Below are 26,244 nucleotides of genomic sequence, written 5' to 3' on the forward strand. Positions count from 1 at the left end.
TTCTCTCGTTCCCCACCCCCTTTCTATTTGGAATTCTCCACCTTGTAGAAGGAGTGGAAAAGTAGCAATAATGATGGACAAAAGGATACAACGTAAACATTTTATAAAATAGATTCAAATCTTAAACCTTTATAAAACAAATCAATGAGGGAAAGCAGCAGTTGTCTGGGTCCAAACTTCAGTACTCCGATTCCAACCTCCAGGCTTTGCCACACTTCTCTGGATCCCGTGCCCTCATCGAGGCCTACAATCATTTCAGCGATATGCATGAACAGCAACTGCTCCAGTACCTCTTCCGTGGAGAGATTAGCATTAGAGGTCCCAGTTTAAGAAAGAGAAAATCACTGATTGTAGACTGACATGACCTCCACTGTTAGTCTATGGATTCCTCTTCAACAGAAAGCAATGGAGTTTGGGCCATTGAATTTAAGGTTTTGTTTCATAGATTAGATTAGATTCCCTACAGTGCGGCCCACCAAGTCTTTGAAGAGTAATCCACCCAGACCCATTCCCCTACTAATGCACCTATCATTATGGGCAATTTAGCATGGCCAATTCACCTGACCTGCACATTTTTGGACTGTGTGTGGAAACCCACGCAGACACAGGGAGAATGTGCAAACTCCAAACAGATAGTCGCCCAAGATTAGAATCGAACCCGGGTTCCTGGCACTGCGAGACAGCAGTGCTAACCACTGACCCACCGTGCTGCCCTAATTATAGTCAATTGTAGATGGGAAGGTGGAGTTGAGCCTACAACCACATGAGTCAAGCTGTCATCAAATGTCAGAGCAGACGTGAAGGGCCTATATTACTGCCACTCCACTGTGCTGCTATCAGTTGTGGTCCTTCCTTGGAAGTTAGATCTGGACTACACGGAATGAAGGAGCCACCTCTCCAAGCCACAGGAGCTCAGGCCCTGGGAGTTTCAGAACCAAGCAGGACAGAAAATGCGTAACACCACAATATATACAGTAGTAGGCCAACGCAACTGCTGAGCGCCTGATGTGATCACGACCACATGTAGCTGGAATCTCACTCTCGTGGCTGGAGCCGGAGCCTAAAGCTGATAGGCAAACTGCAGTTGTCAGGAACAAGTTGCTCCACTGGCAACAGGAAATTGTCTGGATGATCGAGCTTATGCTTGAAACATTGACTCTCCTGCTCCTCGGATGCTGCCTGACCAGTTTATTGAGTCAGAGATGTACAGCATGCAAACAGACCCTTCGGTCCAACTAGTCCATGCCGATCAGATGTCCCAACCCAATCTAGTCCCACCTGCCAGCACCCGGCCCGTATCCCTCCAAACCCTTCCTATTCATATACCCATCCAAATGCCTCTTAAAATGTTGTAATTGTACCAGTCTCCACCATATCCTCTGGCAGCTCATTCGATACATGTACCACCCTCTGCGTGAAAATGTTGCCCCTTAGGTCTCTTTTATATCTTTCCCCTCTCACCCTAAACCTATGCCCTCTAGTTCTTGACCCCAGGGAAAAGACTTAACCTATTTACCCTATCCATGCCCCCCAATTCTGTAAACTTCTAAAGGTCACCCCTCAGCCTCCGACACTCCAGGAAAACAGCCCCAGCCTGTTCAGCCTCTCTCTGTAGCTCAAATCCTCCAACCCTGGCAACATCCTTGTATATCTTTTCTGAACCCTTTCAAGTTTCACAACATCTTTGCAATAGGAAGACGACCAGAATTGCACGCAATATTCCAACAGTGGCCTAACCAATGTCTTGTACAGCCACAACATGACCTCCCAACTCCTGTACTAAATAATCTGCCCAATAAAAGAAAACATACCAAACGCCTTATTCACTATCCTATTGACCTGTAACTCCACTTTCAAGGAGCTATGAACCTGCATTCCCAGGTCTCTTTGTTTAGCAGCACTCCCTAGGACCTTACCATTAAGTGTATAAGTCCTGCTAAGATTTGCTTTCCCAAAATGCAGCACCTCGCAGTTATCTGAATTAAACTCCATCTGCCATCTCTCAGCCCACTGGCCCATCTGGTCAAGATCCTGTTGTAACCTGAGGTAACCTTCTTCACTGTCCACTACACCTCTAATTTTGGTGTCATCTGCAAACTTACTAGCTGTACCTCTTATGCTCGCACCCAAATCATTTATGTAAATGACAAAAAGTGCAGAACCCAGCACCGATCCTTGTGGCACTCCACTGGTCACAGGCCTCCAGTCTGAAAAACAACCCTCCACCACCACCCTCTGTCTTCTACCTTGGAGCCAGTTCTGTATCCAAATGGCTAGTTCTTCCTGTATTCCGTGAGATCTAATCTTGCTAATCAGTCTTCCATGGGGAATCTTGTCGAATGCCTTACTGAAGTCCATATAGATCGCATCTCCCGCTCTACCCTCATCAATCCTCTGTTACTTCTTCAAAAACCTCAATCAAGTTTGTGAGACATGATTTCCCACGCACAAAGCCATGTTGACTATCCCTAATCAGTCCTTGCCTTTCCAAATACATGTACATCCTGTCCCTCAGGATTCCCTCCAACAATTTGCCCACCAGCGAAGTAGGCTCACTGGTCTATAGTTCTCTGGGTTATCCTTACCACCCTTCTTAAACAGTGGCATCACATTCGCCAACCTCCAGCCTTTTGGCACCTCACCTGTGACTATTGATCATACAAATATCTCAGCAAGAGGCCCAGCAATCACTTCTCTAGCTTCCCACGGAGTTCTCTGGTGCACCTGATCAGGTCCTGGGGATTTATCCACCTTTACACATTTCAAGACATCTAGCACTTCCTGCTCTGTAATATGGACATTTTGCAAGGTGTTACCATCTATTTCCCTAGAGTCTAAATCTCCCATATTGATCCTGACACAATCCTCTGTCAATGGCAGCAGCTCCAGGAAGTTGGGCCCATGAAGGAATAAGCTCTGAAGGCTGCATATGGAAGTAGAATCTATGGGAAGGCAACCTTGAAAAGACCCTTGATTGACAGTATATTAAAAAGGAATGCTGACTGATGGTGCCCTGGGCCAGGCAGAAGGCAGAATTTGGATAAAGGCAAAAATTTCTCATCTCTATTTTTAAATACTATCTATCCTGCTATCTCCAAGGATTTGTGGATCTACACTCCAATATTCCTTGGCATTTCTCAGTATAGTATCATTAATTGTCTGTTCCGTGTTCTAGATTAGAGTGGTGCTAGAAAAGCACAGCAGATCAAGCAGCAGAGGAGCAGGAAAATTAGCGCTTTGGGCAAAAGCCCTTCATCAGCAATGAAGGGCTTTTGCCCGAAACTTCGATTTTCCTGCTCCTTGGATGCTGCCTGACCTGCTGTGCTTTTCCAGCACCACTCTAATCTAGACTCTGATTTCCAGCATCTGCAGTCCTCACTTTTGCCCGGTTCCATAATCTTGTAATGCATTTGTCAAGGCAAACCTCACTACTCTGAATCAAATTCAGTTTGCCACTCTTCTGATCCTCCAATTAGGCAATTGATTACTTGCTGCAGCTTTCTTCTTCACCACCAACCACTCACCCAATTTTTGTAACATCTGCAACATCTTAACCTTGCCTTTCAAGTTTAAGATTGAACCAGCAATATATATCTTGAAAAGACTTATTGTCACAAAGATACCTGTTGACCACAAGATTTGATCTCTTAGCACTGAACCAAAATGTCACTCTTTCACGTTCCAACAGGTCCTTAGGTTCCCAAATGTGGCTTAAAACATTTAAATCAGGTTAGTCACAACCTTACCTTAAATACACACTGGCAGTTTTTATTTAATATGTGCCATTCTAAAGGAAAAAGAGCACTGCAAGATTTTGTCCATTGATATTTGTGTACCTGTTCTCTTCCTCACATACATGTGCGCACAGTTAAAGTCGACTCAGCACCATTTTAAGTACAGACCTACAAATTACAGTCTCTAGCAGAGCTATGCTTCTATGTGACCCCCAGAGGGGCTATAGCTGTCTTCTTCGTGGACGATGTGGCAGTGTTCAGGTACCCCCTCTACTCACCTATCTCTGCCTCATTGTGGGTCAGATTCTCCTACAACAGTAGACTAAGACTGGCTGTGGAGCAACATGGTAGATTAGCACAAACGTTCTCTTCAAACGTTTCAACCTGAGCTAGAATATTGTTCAGGTTTAGTGGAACATGGACAGAGACTGCAACTCTTTAGAATAAAAAGTACTTACGAACACTATGCAATCAGTGAAAATCTCCACTGTTGATACTCTAAAGGGAGGAAAGATTATTGATAAACCTTTTAATGATGTTTGCACCAAAGACATCATCTGCAGGAAACCCTGTGGCAGTGTGGAACACTTTCATCCCACAATGGCTACACTTTAAAAATATTTAAGCTGCAAAGTGCTTCCAGACATCCAGAGATTATGAAAAGTTCTGTTTACATGAAAGTTCTTTCTTCACTTTAAATTATTCCATAACCCTCCAAACCAAGCAATGTCTTCCTTATAAAACCTTCTGAATTGTATTCTCCAAGGCCAGTAAAATTCAGAACTCAGATTTCGAGTACTGAGTTCGGTTTTCAGCACTCAAAACAGAATAGTATTTGAATAATATTGGTCAAGTCTCTGTGAAAGGATTCTTTCCTCACTTGTGTCATTTAACTCCCTCAAGATGCAAGTCAACATTCATTTGCCTTTCTGACAAGTTTTTGTACCCCTGCACCAGCTTTTAGTGATCTGTGTAGCTAAATCTCTGAGCCTCAGAGCAGTGAAGAAGCAAACAATGAGGAAAATGTTTTAATTTGTTGCTCTTGGATTTAAAATGGATACCCTCACATTTCACCATATTAAACTCCACCTTATTTACACCACAATAGAAAATTATTTCAGCAGTCCTCAGGGGTCATATCGCATTCACCTCCACTAAAATGCATAAAGTTCTTCAGACCTAGAGAGACCCGCAACAAAAGGTATAGGCTTTAGGAACTGAACAAAAGGCGTGGAACAGACAGCCCTGAAAAGGTGAAGATGCAGGATAGAAAAAAATATGTAGCCTCTTATCAATGGGTGCTGAAAAGCTTCTCTGCTATAATCAAAGCTTCAAAGTTTGAGAGAAGATTTGTAGCTTGGGTGCTTGTTGTTGTGGTTCTGTTCGCCGAGCTGGGAGCTCCCACAATATCAGAGAACCACAATAATCAAAGCTTGGTGACTCGACTGATTGAGATGGTGAGGAATCTCCTCAGTCTATTGGATGCAGTTAAAGATGAAGAATGCAGGTCAATAGTCATTTCAACTTAGGCCCAATAGAGATAAACAACCTTGCACCTCATCTTACTCTTGAATTCCATACATGCCACAAGAAACTGCATAGAACCTATGCAACTTCTTACTCCATAAAGTCAGAAAATGCAGATTCCTGATTTTAAGCCAAGGAATTTGAAAAAAAAAAATCAATCATAAAATGTGGACATCACTGGCTGGGCCAGTATTTTTCACCCATCCCTAATTACCTACCTGTGAGTAGATAGAAGTGGGCTGCCTTTTGAAGTGCTGCAGGCATTCAATGCCATTAGAGAGGGAGTCTCAGAATTTTGCCCCAGTGACAGTGAAGGAACGGCAATATTATTTCCAAGTCAGGATAGCAAGTGATTTGAAGGGAAACTTGCAGGTGGCATGTTACCATGTAACTACCATCCTTGTTCTTCTAGACAGAGGTTTTCATGAGTTTGGAAGGAGAATTTCTGCAGCACATCTTGTAGATGGTACATGCTTAAACCAGTAGAAATTTCCATTTTGGGGACGTCTTAGGGCTTGACAACTACCCTGTTAAGTTATATGCACTAGTTGGGGAGCAAACTTTGCTCTTAATGGCTGTGCTGGTTTCCAATGTCTGTGCACGGCCATGACTTCCGGAACTGAAATTCAACGCTGTGATGAATGTGCTGATGCCAGTCACCATGCGTGGGAACCTTGGAGCCACTATGCACACATGGTCGAGAGGGAACGGCACATTGCATACATCCAGGTCTCTCCTCAATATAACTGGATGTGCTTTTACTCTTCAGGTTAGCTACAGTCATCTATGTACTGTTCCACACAAAGTTAAATAGATTTAAATGGTATTTCTTAAAAAAAACAGCAGATAGCTATTCAAAGTTGTGAAATATGCCACAGCACCAACTCATCTTCCTTTGAACTTAGAGTTGGAATCCCTTCTTGCAACATTCAAGGGAGTAAGCTTTAGTGCTATATTCAGGTGACGAATTATAGTCCTATATCTGCAACACCCCCACCTCACTTCCTCCACACTTACTGCGGCCATAGAAACTTTCAAAGTGCTAGACACTCACAAATAAAGAGAAGCTTACAGATAGTGAGAGAAAGAAGTCAGACACAACTAAAAAGATGGACAAAATGACAAAACTATGTGACAGACATAAAGGTACACAGACAAAACAATGTTTCAGCAAAACGTAGAAGAGTAAGAAATTTACAAAAAGACAGGATATTTGAGCAATAGTCCGGATAATCAATCACAGTTTTAAATAAAAAAAAGAGTATTCTACTGATTTTGTTTTCTTCTACACCTACATTTACAGCAATCATAGAGTCATTGAGATATTCAGCATGGAAACAGGCCCTTCGGTCCAACCCATCCATGCCAATCAGATATCACAACCCAATCTAGTCCCACCTGCCAGCACCCGGCCCACATCCCTCCAAACCCTTCCTATTCAAATGCCCATCCAAATGCCTCTTAAATGTTGCAATTCTACCAGCCTCCACCACATCCTCTGGCAGCTCATTCCGTACACGTACCACCCTCTGCGTGAAAAAGTTGCCCCTTAGGTCTGTTTTATATCTTTCCCCACTCACCCTAAACTTATGCCCTCTAGTTCTGGACTCCCCCACCCCAGGGAAAAGACTGCCTATTTATCCTATCCATGCCCCTCAATTTTGTAAACCTCTACATAGGTCGCCCCTCAGCCTCTGATGCTCCAGGGAAAACATCCCCAGCCTGTTCAGCCTCTCCCTGTAGCTCAGATCCTCCAACCCTGACAACATCCTTGTAAATCTTTTCTGAACCCTTTCAAGTTTCACAACATCTTTGCAATAGGAAGGAGACCAGAATTGCACGCAATATTCCAACAGTGCCTAACCAATGTCTAGTACAGCTGCAACATGACCTCCCAACTCCTGTACTCAATACTCTGACCAATAAAGGAAAGCATACCAAATGCCGCCTTCAGTATCCTATCTACCTGCGACTCCACTTTCAAGGAGCTATGAACCTGCACTCCAAGGTCTCTTTGTTCATCAACACTTCTTATATACTTAATAGTAAGGTCCTAAGTCCTGCTAAGATTTGCTTTCCCAAAATGCAGCACCTCGCATTTATCTGAATTAAACTCCATCTGCCACTTCTCAGACCATTGGCCCATCTGGTCCAGATCCTGTTGTAATCGGAGGTAACCCTCTTTGCTGTCCACTACACCTCCAATTTTGGTGTCATCGGCAAACTTACTAACTGTACCTCTTATGTTCACATCATCTCTTTATACAAAGAAACCATTATGTAGGTCATTATTCTGTCAATATGATAGAGCTGCATCATACGTGCTCACATCTGCTATTAAGGTCGCACAAGCCTGCAAGCTTTTTAGCTTCAAGTAACAGATTTCTGCATATCTGCCATTAGCATGAATTCAATGTGATCAAACAAATACAAATAAAGTCATTTGCTCAACTCCAGGCTAAAAATATTTGACTTACATTCACACTGAATAACATCCAGGTTGAACTGCTGAATGGCTCCCATGCTTATCTGCTTGACCTCAGTATCCAGAAGCAGTTGCATTAGAGATGTGGACAGGTGCTTACAGGCTGACATACATGCTGTCTGGGCTACCTTTCCCTGGAGAAAAAAGGTATTGTACAAAATCAATCCAAAAGCAAACAACAGTTACAAAATTCATCTTAAAATAAACCTTTAATCCTTTCAGGACAAAATAATTTACCAAGATTACTAATTGGAGTTTTGTTCTTAAGACTGATCATTTTTCATTTAAGATTTAAATTCTATCCCCAAAAAAAATCTAAATGTAAAATGGATTATACATTTCATTACAATGAAATGTTGTAGTCGTCCTCAAAAGGATTAAACCCTACACAATTTAAGAACAAATACAACAAAAACATCTCGGAATGGTGAAGTGTGGTTTCTCTCTCTCTACTGACTGAACACATTAGAAAACAGCGTGGCTTATGATTTGACTGTTCATGACAATGATGATCATATGAAAGCACATTATTTCTAAATACACAATAAAATGCATGAGAGATTGAAATGGTATGCATGAAATACCGGAACCTCTTCCAGCAACTGCACTGCACCACTTTCAAGAGCTGAAGTAACTTAATTGCTTTTCATTTAATTGCTTTTGTTCAGACAAGAATAGCTGTTTGATATGCCTGCAAATTTAGTATATTAATTTAAATAGGCACTATAAATTTAAGACTCCAGGATTTAACACTAATCGTAATTGAACAGCATCTGAGTATGCCATGAACTACCTTTCATTAATAAAATAGAATTAATTCTGCACCATAATTGTAATAAACACAACAGCTTTGATTATGGGAGAAGACAAAAAACAATTTCAGTTTTGCAACTGTTGCTGGAATGCATGCTTACATCGGTTACAAAAATTTAGCAACTGGAACAAATATCTGTATCCTTCGGTGAAATTACCAAGTTTCAATTTTTGGCTCAGTGTCAATAGAAGCTAATATTTAAATTTTATTACAGTTAATTAACAATTATGCAAACTATATGAAAAATGCTGTATTAGGGATTATCATGCAATACATTGACATATCATGACAGTGTCATGAAATTAGAGGAGACTGAGATAAGGCTGGATGTAATTTAGATAAAGTAGGGCTGTAAGATTTCAGTAACTCCAGCCACAGTAAAATCCAACTATCCTGATGAAATAGATTCGCAAAGTGTTGATAGTCCATTCTGTTAATCCAGCAATGTATAATTGCTTATACAATGCTATGTGTAAATGTTGCTCTAATTAGGGAATACGAAGTAGTTCAAATCACTATTACTTCAATGAGTTGGTGCTGATGGATATACAATTCTAACATCGTCAAATTTAATATGTTTTAAAAATACCATAAACTTTTCAAAAACTTCAAATCAGCCTGTATTTATATCTACAAATTCCTCCAGCCCTCTCATGCATGCAATATGCTTTGTTTCATGAAGAAAACTCATGAGCACTTGTGAAAGTAGTATTTTTTAATGGATGCTGCCACTCTGGTACATGCAGCATTTTGCAGTTCAAAAACACTCACACAAGTACTCCCTCTAGTTGAAATGCAGGTAGTCATTAATGCTAAGTTGTCAAAGTACCAAACTTATGGAATTATGCTTTAACCATCATAGCAAATTGACAACTACTTTAAGTCAGAAAAGATTTGCATTTCTTACAGCTGCTAAACCATGCATGTTAAGATTTCACAGCAAACTGAACGGGCTGAATGCATACAGTATACAACACTAGAATTAAATGGTAAATTTAATTTCGTTACAGGAAATTGTTTGGCTACTTACAAGTTGCTCTTGATTTTTTTTTCTCCTCAGCATCATGATTATTACTTTAAAGTACACAGAAAATTATCAAAGTCTAACTGATAAAATACATAACTGAAGTCTCTACCCCCAATTTGTGAACTTCCCGGCCCCCGCCCCCACATTGTTGGACACTAAAACACAGGACAACTCCACTGAGTGCGCAAAGCTGGCACCCCTTTTCCAACCAAACTAAAAATTTATTAGTTTTTTCTATATTCTTTAACTTAGCATGTTCTTCAGCATCAACTGTACAACTTGATTTTACAAATAATCTGTTCCTATTTACTGAAAACTTTAAAAACAAACACACAAGCAACAACCTCTTGATTGTAAATCTTTTTAACAAAGTTAAATTTTCCAATTGGAAAACCAAACAAAGCAAAATTACAACAGAAGCCTAATCAAGTGAAAACACAGCTGCCTCTAAGCACCAGGGACCTATGTTTGATTCCACCCTTGGTCGGTGTGGAATTTGCACATTCTCCCCGAGTGGGTGTTCTGTGGGTCCTCCGGTTTCCTTCCACAGTCCAAAGATGTGCAGGTTAAATTGCCCATAGCATCCAGGGATGTCAGTGAGCTAGGTGGGGTAGTCATGTAAAACATGGGGTTACAGGGATAGGGTAGGGGTGGGTCTAGGTGGGATGCTCTTCGACCTGCTTCCACGCTTCATGGAAGCGGTGAAAACTTCATATCCTCGTTAATCTTTAGTAATAAAAAAACCAATACGATGGAATTTCTCCTATAAAATTAATGCACAAAAAACTTTTGATGGTGATTTTACATCTCAAGACTTACTTTCTGACCATTTACAAGTTTCCTTGATTTAGCTTCATAAAAAGGCACAGCTAGCAGTGTGTGCCAGAAGGCAAAGATTTGAATGTTAAAGCCACAGTATGAACACACTTTTGTAATGACAAATTACTACTAAGGGGAAAAAAAAAGTAGAGATTTTTTTCTCATGTCCTAAAATTTACATAAACGATTTGGCTGCGAGAATAAGAGGAACAGTTAGTAAGTTTGCAGATGACACCAAAATTGGAGGTGCAGTGGACAGCAAAGAGGATTACTTCAGATTACAACAGGATCTGGACCAGATGGGCCAGTGGGCTGAGAAGTGGCAGATGGAGTTTAATTCAGATAAATGCGAGGTGCTGCATTTTGGGAAATCTTAGCAGGACTTGTATGGTAAGGACCTAGGACGTTTGCTGAACAAAGAGACCTTGGAGTGAAGGTTCATAGCTCCTTGAAAGTGGAGTCACAGACAGAAAGGATAGTGAAGGCAGTGTTTGGTATGCTTTCCTTTATTGGTCAGAGTATTGAGTACAGGAGTTGGGAGGTCATGTTGCAGCTGTACTGGACATGGGTTAGGCCACTGTTGGAATATTGCGTGCAATTCTGGTCTCCTTCCTATTGCAAAGATGTTGTGAAACTTGAAAGGGTTCAGAAAAGATTTAAGGATGTTGTCAGGGTTGGAGGATCTGAGCTACAGGGAGAGGCTGAACAGGCTGGGGATGTTTTCCCTGGAGCATCAGAGGCTGAAAGGTGACCTTTGTAGAGGTTTACAAAATTGAGGGGCATGGATAGGATAAATAGGCAGTCTTTTCCCTGGGGTGGGGGAGTCCAGAACTAGAGGGCATAAGTTTAGGGTGAGTGGGGAAAGATATAAAACAGACCTAAGGGGCAACTTTTTCACGCAGAGGGTGGTACGTGTACGGAATGAGCTGCCAGAGGATGTGGTGGAGGCTGGTAGAATGGCATTTGGATGGGCATTTGAATAGGAAGGGTTTGGAGGGATGTGGGCCGGGTGCTGGCAGGTGAGATTAGATTGGGTTGTGATATCTGATTGGCATGGACGGTTTGGACCGAAGGGTCTGCTTCCATGCTGAATATCTCAATGACTGATTGCTGTAAATGCAGGTGTAGAAGAAAACAAAATCAGTAGAATACTCTTTTTTATTTAAAACTGTGATTGATTATCTGTGCTATTGCTCAAATATCCTGTCTTTTTGTAAATTTCTTACTCTTCTACTTTTTGCTGAAACATTGTTTTGTCTATCTACCTTTATGTCTGTCTCATAGATGGGTATGTCAATAGAAAGGGTTTGGAGGGATATGGGCTGGGTGCTGGCAGGTGAGACTAGATTGGGTTGGGATATCTGGTTGGCAAGGACATGTTGGACCGAAGGGTCTGTTTCCATGCTGTACATCTCTATGACTCTATAACTTCTCTTTTATCAAGAGCACCAGAAGGGAAATTGAAGTATCTAGTCATTGATCTCATTGGCTAGTTGTCAAACTCTTCTGGTTACGATGTTTGTCCAATATATATGATTGGATTTCAACTGTAGAGAGTCTGAAATGATGGGATTCCACGAGGACATTATCATAAGGGTATAACTCCTGGAGCATTGAGTACATACAAATCAATTCCATTTTTAAGTTTGTTTCCTTACCTTCCTTCTCTTGTGAAACGGTCTTTGAAACTAAAAAAAAACTTATCCTTCCTACGACGTGGAACAATTTTAAATTTCCACAGAGCAGTGAGGAGAGAAGGTGGAGTGACGAGAGGGCTTCCGGGAAGGCTCAATTTATATTTGGGCAATGGCAAATCCAGAGATACTACACGTGTAATATCTCCCTCCTACCCCTTTCCTCTAACCGGAAGAAAAAGATTCTAAGGTAAGGCTTTTACTTTTTCCTTTATCTTTTTCATAAAAGTGCATTGTTTGGGTTTAGTTCGTTCATATAAAGCTAAGCTTACAATGGCAGGGGACCTCCGACCCGTGGCAGGTGCCTCGCTTGATGTGGGAGCTTAGGAATGTGTCTGACATTCCTGACTCTTTCACTTGCAAGAAGTGTGCCCAGCTACAGCTCTTATTCGACCGCATGACTGCTCTGGAGCTGCGGATGGACTCACGGTGGAGCATCCGCGATGTTGAAGTGGTCGTGGATAGCACGTTTAGTGAACTGGTCACACCGCAGGTTAGAGTTACTGAGGGAGACAGTGAGTGGGTGACCAAAAGACAGAAAAAGAGTAGCAAGGTAGTGCAGGTGTCTCCTGCAGTCATCTCCCTCCAAAACAGGTATACCGTTTTTGGAAACTGTTGGGGGAGATGGCTCAGCAGGGGAGGGCAGCAGTTGCCAGGATCATGGCATTGCTGTTCAGAAGGGCGAGAAAAAGACTCGTAGGGCCATAGTCATAGGGGATTCTATTGTGAGTGAACAGAATTAAGGAGTATCCCAAAGCATTTTATTCTTAAATAAGCAGCAAACTGGTAACTAGACAAAGGATTGGTCCACTAAAGGATAATGAAGGAAGGCTGTGTCAAACCTGAGAGAATGGGTGAGATTCTGAATGATTACTTTGCATGTGTTCACTGAGGAGAGGAACATGAAGAATGCTGAGGTTATAGATAGAAGTTTGATTCATCTGGATCACTGACATAAGTAGGGAAGATGCGTTGGGTAGGCTAGAGGTTAAGGTGGACAAATCCCCAGGACCGGATGGGATCTATCCCAGGTTACCGAGGGAAGCGAGAGGGGAAATAGCTGTGGCCCTGACAGATATCTTTGTCACATCCTTAAATACAGATGAGGTGCCGGAGGACTGGAAGGTTGCTCATGTTGTCCCACTGTACAAGGGTAGTAGGGGGATTCTGGGTAACTACAGACCAGTGAGCCGGATGTCGGTGGCGGGCAAGTTACTGGAGAAAGTACTGAGGGATAGGATCTATTTATATTTAGAAAAGAATGGACTTATCAGTGATAGGCAACATGGTTTTGTGCTGGGGAGATCGTGCCTTACCAACAGAGTTCTTTGAGGAAGTGACCAAGTTGATAGAAGGAGGAAGGGCTGTTGATGTCCTATACATGGACTTGACCAAGGGGTTTGATAAGGTTCCCCATGGTAGACTAATGGAGAAAGTGAAGTCATATGGTGTGCAGGGTGTTCTAGCTAAGTGGATAAAGAACTGGTTGAGCAACAGGAGACAGAGCAGTAGTTGAAGGGAGTTTCTCGAAATGGAGAAGATGACCAGTGGTGTTCCACAGGGGTCAGTGCTGGAGCTACTGTTGTTTGTAATATACAACAGTGATCTGGAAGAGGGCACTGTTGGTATGATCAGCAAGTTTGCAGATGACACGAAGATTGGTGGAGTAGCAGAAAGCATAAGGGACTGTCAGACGATACAGAAGTATATAAATGGACTGGAGAGTTGGGCAGAAAAGTGGCAGATGGATTTCAATCCAGACAAATGTGAGGTGATGCATTTAGGCAAGATTAATTCTAGAGAAAATTATACAATGAACGGAAGAGCCTTGGGAAAAATTGATGGGCAGAGAGATCTGGGCGTGCAGGTCCATTGTACCCTGAAGGTTGCTGCACAGGCGGATAGAGTGGTCAGGAAGGCATATAGTATGCTTGCCTTCATTGGACAGGGTATAGAGCATAAGAGCTGGCAAGTCATGTTAACATTGTACAAGACATTGGTTCAGCCGCATTTAGAGTACTGTGTACAGTTCTGGTCGCCACGTTATCAAAAGGACATGGACGCTTTGGAGAGGGTGCAGAGAAGGTTTACAAGGATGTTGCCTGGTATGGAAGGTGCTAGCTATGAAAAAAGGTTGAGTAGGTTAAGTTTATTTTCATTAGAAAAAAGGAGATTGAGGTTTATAAAATCATGAAGGGTATAGGCAGGGTGGTTAGAGACAAGCTTTTTCCCAGGGTGAAGGATTCAATCGAGAGAGGTCACACTTTCAAGGTGAGAGGTGGAAAGTTTAAGGGGGATACACGCAGCAAGTACTTCACAGAGGGTGGTGGGTATTTGGAACATGTTGCCAGCAGGCACGGTAGATTCATTTAAGAGGTGTCTGGATAAATGCATGAGTAGGTGGGGAGTAGAGGGATACAGATGCTTAGGAATTGACCAACAGGTTGAGACAGTACATTTGGATCGGCTCAGGCTTGTAGGGCCGATTTCCTGGGCTGTAAATTTCCTTTGTTCTAAATTGGTATAAAATATCCATAGTTCTAGGATGAATACAAGAAAACTTACATGCTCCGGTGGCTGCATTCTCCTGTGCCCTCTTATTTTAGTGAAAAATAATGAGATTAGATAATCATAGCAAGCATTTTATGAACCAGCACCTATGGGACCAGGAATGTGCTGTTGATCAAATATTCTGGATACTCAAGAGGTCCAAAAACACAGTAGCTAATAGAAATGTAAACCAGGGAATACACATATCATGTATCATTTTATTTACAGCATAAATCACTTAAATAATAATGCAACATTGCCTTAAGTTAAAAACTTACTGGCAGAGAGCCTTCTCACTCTCACATTCAAATGACTACTCAGACAACATAGTAGATTTGCAGTATTTGAGGAGAAATTGACTCAAAATTGCATCAAATGTTCACATTTCATGTGATCATTCCACTGAACTACAAGTATGCTTACACTGAGGTAAATAAATGAAAAACTATAACAATTGTACAGAATAATACAACAAACTTTGCAGTATTGGAGTTTTATCATTTTTGCCCATTCGTCGAGCATACCAGTTCTTAAAGTGCTTGTGAAAACAAAATCTGTCCATGCCTAGCATATAGTGCTAGCGGTCCTAATCTTTTCACATTGGTTTCTCACTTCAAAAGGTGCCTTAACTATTTCAGAGTAATGATGCCAGAGAGATTTTTAAAAATGCATTCAAGATATATGGGCAAAGCTACCAAAGCTGGGTGGGATGCTCTTTGGAGGGTCAGCACAGTTTGATGGGTTCAATAGTCTTTCTGCACAGTAGGAACTCTGATTGTATCTGAAAATGATTTGTCTATTTTCAATAGATTTTGCATTTAAATTTTATTGAAAGAAAGGCAAGTATGCCTCAGAACCAAATGAGTAATTCTTTATGTTCTATATTAATTTTGAAAAAAAAACAAACATGGCTCAAGGATGGGCTGGACTGGCAGCTTAATGTTCCAGGATACAAATGCTACAGGAAGGATAGAAAGGGAGGCAAGAGAGGAGGGGGAAAAGCATTTTTGATAAGGGATAGCATTACAGCTGTGCTGAGGGAGGATATTCTCAGAAATACATCCAGGGAAGTTATTTGGGTGGAACTGAAAAATAAGAAAGGGATGATCACCTTATTGGGATTGTATTGTAGACCCCCCCCCCCCCCTCTATAGTCAGAGGGAAATTGAGAAACAAACTTGTAAGGAGATCTCAGCTATCTGTAAGAATAATAGGGTGGTCATGGTAGGGGATTTTAACTTTCCAAACATCAACTGGGACTGTCATAGTGTTAAGGGTTTAGATGGAAAGGAATTTGGTAAGTGTGTACAAGACAATTTTCTGACTCAGTATGCGGATGTACCTACTAGAGAAGGTGCAAACCTTGACCTACTCTTGGGAAATAAGGCAGGGCAGGTGACTGAGGTGTCAGTGGGGGAGCAATTTGGGCCAGCGACCATAATTCTGTTAGTGTTAAAATAGTGATGGAAAAGGATAGGCCAGATCTAAAGTTGAAGTTTTAAATTGGAGAAAGGCCAATTGTGACAGCATTAGGCAAGAACTTTCAAAAGCTGATTGGGGGCAGATGGTCGCAGGTAAAGGAGCAGCTGGAAAATGGGAAGCCTTCAGAAATGAGATAACGAGAATCCAGAGAAAGTATATTTCTATTAGGGTGAAAAGAATGGCTGGTAGGTCTTAGGAATGCTGGATGACTAAAGAAATTGAGGGTTTGGTTAAGAAAAAGGAAGCATATGTAAGGTATAGAAAGGATAGATCCGAGTGAATCCTTATAAGAGTATAAAGGCAGGAGGAGTACACTTAAGAGAGAAATCAGGAGGGCAAAAGGGGCCATGAGATAGCTTTGGCAAATAGAATTAAGGAGAATCCAAAGGGTTTTTACAAATATATTAAGGACAAAAGGATATCTAGGGAGAGAATAAGGCCCCTCAAAGATCAGCAAGGTGGCCTTTGTGTGGAGCTGCAGAAAAAGGGAGAGATACTAAATGAGTATTTTGCATCAGTATTTACTGTGGAAAAGGATATGGAAGATATAGAATGTAGGGAATTAGATGGTGACATCTTGCAAAATGTCATATTACAGAGGAGGAAGTGCTGGATGTCTTGAAACACAAAAGTGGATAAATCCCTAGGACCTGATCAGATGTACCTTAGAACTCTGTGGGAAGCTACAGAAGTGGTTGCTGGGTCTCTTGCTGAGATATTTGTCTCATCGATAGTCACAGGTGAGGTGCCGGAAGACTGGAGTTTGGCAAACGTGGTGCCACGGTTTAAGAAGAGTAGTAAAGATGTAGGTTTGCTCAGAGCTGGAAGGTTCATTTCCAGATGTTTTGTTACCTTACTAGGTAACATCTTCAGTGGACCTCATGCAAAACAATGCTGAAAATTCCTGCTTTCTATGTTTGGGTTTCTTTGGGTTGGTGATGTTATTTCCTGCGGTGCAGTCACTTCCTGTTCCTTTCCTCAGGGGGTGGTAGATGGGGTCTAACTTGATGTGTATGTTGGTAGAATTCCGGTTGGAATGCCATGCTTCTAGGAATTCTCATGCATGTCTTTGTTTGGCTTGTCCTGGGATTGATGTATTGTCCCAGACGAAGTGGTGTCCTTCCTCATCATGAGGATACTAGAGAGAGAGGGTCATGTCTTTTTGTGGCTAGTGAGTGTTCATGGATCCTGGTGGCTAGTTTTCTGCCTGTTGTCCAATGTAGTGTTTGTTAGTCCTTGCATGGTATTTTGTAAAGGACGTTAGTTTTGCTGTATACGGTCTTTCAAGTTCATTAGCTGCTGTTTAGTGTATTGGTGGGTTTGCGGGCTACTATGATGCAAGAGGTCGGAGTAGTCTGGCAGTCATTTCAGAGACGTCATTGATGTAGGCGAGAGTGGCTAAGATTTCTGGACGTGTTGTGTCTGCTTGTTTGGGTTTGTTGCCAAGAAATCGGCGGACTGTGTTCATTAGGTACCCATTCTTTTGGGATACACGGTATAGGTGATTTTCCTCTGCTCTGCATAGTTCCTCTGTGTTGCAGTGTGTGTTGCCTTGATGAAGTAATGTTCTGATGCAGCTTCATTTGTGGGTGTTGGGATGATTGCTTCTGTAGTTCAAAATCTGGTCCGTATGTGTTGTTTTTCTGTAGACGCTGGTTTGAAGTTTCCCATTGGCTTTTGTTCTATGGTGAGATCTAGGAATGGCAGTTTGTTGTTGTTTTCCTCCTCTTTAGTGAATTTTATGCCAGTACGGGTATTATTGATGATCTTGAAGGTAAGGTAAGGTAAAGAAACGTCTGGAAGTGAACTTTTCAGCTCAGCGAGCAAATCTATATCCAAAACCTCAACCTGAGCTACACATCTTCTCAAAACTTGCTAAGGGTAGTAAAGACAAGCCAGGGAACTATAGACCAGTGAGCCTGACATCGGTGGTGGGCAAGCTGTGGAGGGAGTCCTGAGGGACAGGAAAGGCAAGGACCAATTAGGGAAAGTCAACATGGCTTTGTGCGTGGGAAATCATGTCTCACAAACTTGATTGAGTTTTTTGAAGTAACAAAGAAGATTGATGAGGGCAGATCGGTAGATGGAATCTATATGGACTTCATAAGGCGTTTGACAAGGTTCTCCATGGGAGACTGGTTAACAAGGTTAGGTCTCAAGGAATACAGGCAGAACTAGCCATTTGGAGAACTGGCTCAAAAGGTAGAAGACAGGGTGGTGGTGGAGGGTTGTTTTTCATTCTGGAGGCCTGTGATCAGTAGAGTGCCACAAGGATCGGTGCTGAGTCCTCTACTTTTTGTCATTTACATAAATGATTTGGATGCGCGCATAAGAGGTACAGTTAGTAAGTTTGCAGATGACACCAAAATTGGAGGTGGACAGCGAAGAAGGTTACTTCAGATTACAACAGGATCTTGAGCAGATGGGCCAATGGCAGATGGAGTTTAATTCAGATAAATGAGAGATGCTGCATTTTGGGAAAGCAAATCTTAGCAGAACTTATACACTTAATGGTAAGGTCCGAGAGAGTGTTGCTGAACAAAGAGACCTTGGAGTGTAGGTTCATAACTCCTTGAAAGTGGAGTCACAGGTAGATAGGATAGTGAAGGTGGTGTTTGGTATACTTTCCTTTATTGGTCAGAGTATTGAGTACAGGAGTCGGGAGGTCATGTCGTGCTGGTTAGGTCACTGTTGGAATATTGCGTACAATTCTGGTCTCCTTCCTGTTGGAAAGATGTTGTGAAGCTTGTAAATCTTTTCTGAACCCTTTCAAGGATGTTGCCAAGGTTGGAGGATTTGAGCTATAGGGAGAGGCTGAATAGGCTGGGGCTGTTTTCCTTGGAGTGTCGGAGGCTGAGGGGTGATCTTAGAGGTTTACAAAATTATGAGGAGAATGGATAGGAGAAAGAGACAAATTTTTTTCCCTGGGGTGGGGGAGTCCAGAACTAGAGGACATAGATTTAGGGTGAGAGGAGAAAGATATAAGAGACCTAAGGGGCAAGCTTTTCACACAGAGGGTGTTAGGTGTATGGAATGAGCTGCCAGAGGAAGTGGTGGTACAATTGCAACATTTAAAAGGCATTTGGATGGGTATATGAGTAGGAAGGGTTTGGAGAGATATGGGCCAGGTGCTGGCAGGTGGGACTAGATTGGGTTGGGATATCTGGTCGGCATGGATGGGTTGGACCGAAGCGTCTGTTTCCATGCTGTATGTCTCTATGACTATGATATTTACCTTTTCAATTATCTAACTCGAACCAGATAAAACTGCATTTTCTGTCTTCAAATACATTTACGATCAAATAGAACCATTGTGATTCCTATTAATTATCCTGCAGCCAAATTTCAAGTAATGATCAAGAGTTTTGTTTTTAAGGTATTAAATAGCCATTCACGAGTCTAACCGTTACAACACATGAATATATATTTCATAGCAACTGAACTTAATATTAACTCTTTTTTTGTAAAAAGTGTGCTTTTCCATCTGTCAAAAAACAATTTGACAGATCAGCATTACTAACCTGTAAATGAAACTTCCTTACAATAGAATCCTGAGTTGTCAATAGAACATCTAAAATTGGGTACTACTGCAAATAATGTGATCTTGTTACATCCATGTTAATGTCACAAACATTTTTGTGATGGCATGAAATAACACAAAAAAAACTTACATTTATTTGAGCAGTTTGTCAGAATATACCTTCATTTTTAAAAAAATATTGGGAAGCATTTAGTATAGAAGTGTTGATTAATCCACTATGCACTTACAACATTTCAGATTTACAATGTAATGTAACATGGGAAGCTATTCAGCCTCGTCTGTCTGCACTGGCTATTTGGAAGAGTTGTTCAATTAATTTCACTTGTTAAAATTGAGGTTTAAAAAATTAGTATACTTTAGGAGTTCAGTTTTAAATTTAGGGTATATGAAAGGGGTCAGGTGAAATTTTCTGAATTCTGTAAGGAAATCTGGCTGTATGTGGAGATCAAAAGGGTCATCGAGATTGCATTTCCTTCTCAGTAAAGCAGAGTATTTCTCCTTGGAAACAATGGTAGTAGCCTCTGGGTTTGCTACAAATAGGGTCAAAAGTCAGTCTCAAGAAGGTATCCAAGGCACTCAAGTTGTCAACAGTTGTGCTTGGAATTGTCCCTTTATTTCTACAGCGAAAGGAAATAGCAATCAAGGATAGTGCTACTAGATATAAAGTTAATACACTGACATGGGCAGAAAAGGCCATTTTTGACATCACATTACATCTTCCCTACAAATCAATTATCACAGAGCAGGGATTCCGTCTGGTCAACTGACAAAGACTTGCTTGACTTTTCAAACTGTGGCAGCCAGATTTGGGAGGGAAATAGACTACAGTTTGAGAGAAACATTCTGCAGCCCAACTATAAGTTTGGGTGATTCATCCTGGGGAAGGGAAAGCCTTATTGCTGGCATTGGATTTAAGAAACTCTCCCAAAAATTAAGAAAGCACATTGATCTGGTCAGGCATTGGTACTACTCAGTAATGGGAGGTTATGGGAACTCTTTGGAAGCTTGGTGCAACTTCAAAATGGCTGTTGCGAGGAATGAATTAAATGGAGACAGCTGATAAGACGTGATATGGTGTGATGGATATTGTCCTCCAACATGGATTCTTGCAAAAAAAATGCTTATTAAAGAGGTTTCAAAGTAATTTGTTAGAGCAAACACTTTAATGTGAAAAAACCATCTGATCATTCTTTTAGCTAACAACTGGAAGTCTTCATGGTGATCAACATTTGAATTCACAGGATGACAGTTTAGCGGTTTGGTCAAATACAAGATTTCACTGACTTTTGTTACATTCATTGAAAAATTAAACAGTTTTCTCTGCTCTCTTCACCATACCAGATGGTAGCCTTGTATTTGGATAAAAAATATTGATTAGCTATCCTTGATCCTAACTTACTTTCAGCTTAGGGGAACAATTTACACAACAAAACATTTACAAGCCAGTACTTTTCCATACAAAAATCAGAATTGAAAGACACTCTCCTGCTTGAACAACTGTATTTTCATCCCCTTCAAATATCTACCCAAATTCCTTATAATATTTACTACTGAATCTGCTTCCATGCACTTTTCAGGCAGCCTGCTGTGTCATAACTTCCTGATCAAATTTTACCAATGTTCTTTATGACTGTCAAGACACAAAATCCCTCAGCTTTATCAACTATGCCACAGCACTAAATAAAGACAGATACTCCATTTTCCTTCACTGCTTCCTGCTCATTTAAGTGTCAAATCCCATGCTGCTGGTTCCTATATAGTCAGAACACTTCCTGCAATGGTTTCTGTTCTTATTCTATGTTTACAGTCCAAGGTTCCATCCTAGTACCCATTCTTTGCCCTCTTCTAGGTGATGTTCCTTAGCATGAAAATGACAGCCTTCACCTATGGGGCAGCACAGTGGCTCAATGGTTAGCACTGCTGCCTCACAGCACCAGGGACTTGGGTTTAATTCCAGCCTCTGGTGACTGTGTGGAGTTTGCACATTCTTCCCGTGTCTGCATGGAATTCCTCTGGGTGCTCCGGCTTCCTTCCACAATCCAAAGTTGTGTTGGTCAGGTGAATTGGCCATGCTAAATTGCCCATAGTGTTAGGAGCATTAGTTGGGGTAAATTTAGGGTTCGGGAAAGGATCTAGGTGGGTTACTCTTTGGAGGGTCAGCGTGGACTTGTTGGCCAAAGGGCCTGTTTCCACACTGCTGGGAATCTAATCTAATCTAATCTCATATGCTGAGTGAATACATAGCTTTACCTCTCACATTGACACACAACTCCACTATCACCACTCTGCTATCTCTGGACTTCCAGTGGCAAAGTATTAATTGTTAAAACATCTTAACAGGTTTTGGACAATGATTTCTTATTGGATGATATTCATAAGCACCCAGGGTTCCAAAATTCATTTATTTGCAAAAGTAAATCCTTAACTTCTAAATAATAAGAATTTCTAAAACTGTGTGGCAGTTTGAATGACTGACTTTTCTATTTGGATGATCTTAGAAACTGGCCTTCAAACATAATGCCAGCACAAAAAGTAACCTCGCAACTGCAGAGGCAGAGTTTTTAAAAAATAATTTTTTTTATGGAATGTGGCCAGGGCAGCATTCATTAGCCATACCTAATTGCCCATGAGCAGTTAAAACTCAGCCACATTGCTATGAGTCTGAGAGTTAGTACGGCCAGTAAGGACCGCAGATTTCTAACTCATAAGAAAAAGGACATTAATGAACCAGATGAGCTTTACAACAAATCGACAATGGTTAAATGGTTATTATTAGACCAGCCATCCATCCAACTTCTACAAAAATCAAATTTTACCATCTGCCATAATGAGATACAAATGAACGTTGTCATATTTTGCTGTTCTCATGACATGTCAACTACCCCACCATGTCCCCCAGCTGGTAACAAGTGTTAGCATTGACTTTTTTTGTCAATTCTGAAAAGAATAAATTTTAAGAGGTTTCATCAGTATTCAGTTGTTCAAATAAGGTGAAGAGGTTGGAAGGGATTCAGGGGTAACTGTTGAAAATCAGATCAACATTTTGTTCAGCTTTAAGTAGCCCAGGACAACCACTAACCTCATTCAAGGCTGCTGGACAGATTCACTATGTCAGCCAAAGACATTGTCAGCAAATAAACTACAGTGAAATTGAATTTTAAAAAAGTAGTCAATATTGATTTTTCAAAAAAAAAAGCAGGTAAGTCCACATTTTAGAGTTAGAGATGTACAGCATCGGAACAGACCCTTCGGTCCAACCCATCCATGCCGGCCAGATATCTCAACCCAATCTAGTCCCACCTGCCAGCAACCGGCCCATATCCCTCCAAGCCCTTCCTATTCATATACGCATCCAAATACCTTTTAAATGTTGCTATTCTACCAGCCTCCACCATTTCCTCTGGCAGCTCATTCCATACATGTACCACCCTCTGCGTGAAAAAGTTGCCTCTTAGGTCTCTTTTATATCTTTCCTCTCTCACCCTAAACCTATGCCCTCTAGTTCTGGACTCCCTGACCCCAGGGAAAAGACTTTACCTATTTATCCTATCCATGCCCCTCAATTTTGTAAACCTCTAAAAGGTCACCCTTCAGCCTCCGACGCTCCAGGGAAAACAGCCCCAGCCTGTTCAGCCTCGCCCTATAGCTCAAATCCTCCAACCCTGGCAACATCCTTGTAAATCTTTTCTGAACCCTTTCAAGTTTCACAACACCTTTCCGATAGGAAGGAGACCAGAATTGCATGCAATATTCCAACAACGGCCTAACCAATGTCCAGTACAGCTGCAACATGACCTCCCAACTCCTGTACTCAGTCCTCTGACCAATAAAGGAAAGCATACCAAACGCCTTCTTCACTATCCTATCTACCTACGATCCCACTTTCAAGGAGCTATGAACCTGCACTCCAAGGTCTCTTTGTTCAGCAACACTCCCTTGGACCTTACCATTAAGTGTATAAGTTCTGCTAAGATTTACTTTCCCAAAATGCAGCACCTCTCATTTATCTGAATTAAACTCCATCTGTAACTTCTCAGCTCATAGATTACAACAGGATCTTGATCAGATGGGTCAGAGGCGGAAGTAATTTTATGAACAAGCTCAAATTGATGGAGGAGGAAAAAAGGTTACAAGATACTACTTTTATCCATCTTGTGTGCATCAGAAACCCTGGACAAAAAAAACTTTCAGTTGAATAAAATGAAGACCTTTAAATTGTAGATGAGTGGACAAGCTAAAAATTGTATTGACAGATAAAGTTAAGGTACTTCAGAGTTCTTTTTAGTTTGCGAAATTTAAAGAGTGGATTCCAATAAAGAAAATGTCATATCTTGGCTATTTGAAAATCTACAGAGATCTCTTGTAAAGGGGAAAGTGGAGAGGAGTAGGAAGAAACAATAAATCATTGGAAGTGCTGATTTAAGTGTCGCAGAAACTACAAAATGTTGCAGTGTGGTAACAGATGCGCAAGATCACAATCAGGGTGGCAAACCATGACCGCAGATCTCCTGCCAGTAAAGCTACAAGGAACATCATATGCATCATTCCTAAACAAATTGTACCTAGAGTTCAAGGCTTTCATATAATCATTGATAATTAATACAATAAGTATATTACTACCTTAAAGCATATCACTAAAATGTATCAGTGCCTTTTATTCCATATATGCAGATTATAAAAACTTTGTACTTCCAGTATTTTTTGAAATCCAGATGAATTGAATTATTCTTGCTATATCAAATAACAATATTTGAGGGGACTCCCCCAGGAGGTATATGGCTGAAATGTGTCATGAAACTTAACATCTATAAAAATGTATTGAATGGAAATGATTTATAAAGTACAATGATCTATAAGCTTTAAAAAAAAACTCAGATCAAGAAAGCATCAACCCTGGTCTTACTGCAACACAATTCCAGCATGCATTGAAACATCTTTCTCCGCCCCCTCCCCGAGCTTTCTTACTCAAAACTACCACTTAAAACTTAATACCCTTATGCTAAATTTATTTCACGCACAGAAAAATTATTGCCTTCACCATACTACCTTATTGGAAAAGGTGTCATGCAAGTTCTAAAGCATGACTTTATTTTTATTTGAAATGTTGCATATTTAAACTACCTAGAGGATATCACTTCTTTTAAAATTGAAGACATCTTAAAAAACAGTTTGAATAAAATCAATGAACAAAAAAAAAAGTATGACAATGCAAAACCAGCATGCTCAAGAGTTTCCAAACCCAAACTTAATCACATTGTAAGATAAGCAGTTCTCCTCCCCAAGCAATCACGATATGAATGAAAAAGGAAACTTAAAAATCAATGCCTACAGTTCATTCAATTACAGAGTAAGAGGTTTGAGGTACTTAATGGGATGTAATTTTAATTTAATGGATTAAGTATGGCATTTCAGCCTAACATACTATTCCATCAAATCAGCTCCATGACCTATTTATTTTACCTATATAATGTAATAACGGTATGAGCAGATTAATAGATTGTCAACCAAAGTTCTTGCATTCAATTTATATAATGTAGCAGCATTTTAAATTACTTTAATGAATACATCTTTATGACTAACATTTAACTTAAAAAATTTAAAGTCACTACACCCAGAAATTTTAATTATGTATAAATGATGTAATATAATTGAAATAATTTTTTGACAAAACATATATACTGGCCAATTTGCAAATAAAAGTATTTCAATGCAACTTGCATTGAATTGCTTTTGATTCCTCTAAAAGTATGCTGAGCAATGCATTCTTACTAATTTCATTTTTCCATCATATTCAATTCTGAAGAATGTCAGAAATCCAGACAATATACAAAGCTGTATGTATAACCTGTGCTAATGTTAACAATACATCTGTGCTGAGTTACCTCAGTGCAGACAACTCCCTTTTTCTAGGTAAACTTGCATATCACTTATTTGATTCCATCAATTCCCCGCAAAAGGCAAAACAAAGATGTTTGTTACAATTGGAGCAACAACCTGGGTGTATTCCTCAAAACAAGGTCAATGATTTGAACAAAATCATGCGCACTGGGCTTCCAACAACACAACAATCATTTGCAAGCTGGATATAAGCCACCAGACAAGTAAATTGGAAACATACTCTATTACAAAGAATTTCACAGCAAACTTTGTATTTTGGAGGTCCAAGATGATGATTAATCCTTCTTTTTAAAATGTTAAGAACTAACTCTTGAAAATCAACTAAAGACACTGTTTATACAGTCAGATCCATAACTTGCATTTATAAATTATCTCAAATTAGTGGTAAAGAAAACAACTGCAGCATTGTCATAGTCAGAGACGTACAACATGGAAACACCCTTCGGTCCATGCCAACCAGATATCCTAAATTAATCTAGTCTCATTTACCAGCACTTGGCCCATATCCCTCCAAACCCTTCCTATTCATATACCCATCCAGTTGCCTTTTAAATATTGTAACCGTCTCACCACTTCCTCTGGTAACTCATTCCATACAAGCACCACCTCTGCGTGATAAAGTTGCCCCTTAGATTCCTTATATATAGAACATAGAAAAATACAGCACAGTACA

General features: G+C 40.7%; 1 protein-coding gene across 4 annotated transcripts in view; it reads right to left on the reverse strand.

Moving 5' to 3' along the window:
• Nucleotides 1-26,244, reverse strand: part of LOC132826233 (exocyst complex component 6-like) — a 199,522-nt gene that overhangs the window by 61,748 nt on the left and 111,530 nt on the right. For all 4 annotated transcript variants that reach the window (XM_060841918.1, XM_060841920.1, XM_060841921.1 and 1 more), the window contains one exon: nucleotides 7,739-7,880. In XM_060841918.1, coding sequence (XP_060697901.1) covers nucleotides 7,739-7,880 — 142 coding nt within the window. The remainder of the gene's footprint in view (nucleotides 1-7,738; nucleotides 7,881-26,244) is intronic.

This window comes from Hemiscyllium ocellatum, chromosome 22, assembly GCF_020745735.1.
Source record: "Hemiscyllium ocellatum isolate sHemOce1 chromosome 22, sHemOce1.pat.X.cur, whole genome shotgun sequence".
Classification (NCBI taxonomy): domain Eukaryota; kingdom Metazoa; phylum Chordata; class Chondrichthyes; order Orectolobiformes; family Hemiscylliidae; genus Hemiscyllium; species Hemiscyllium ocellatum.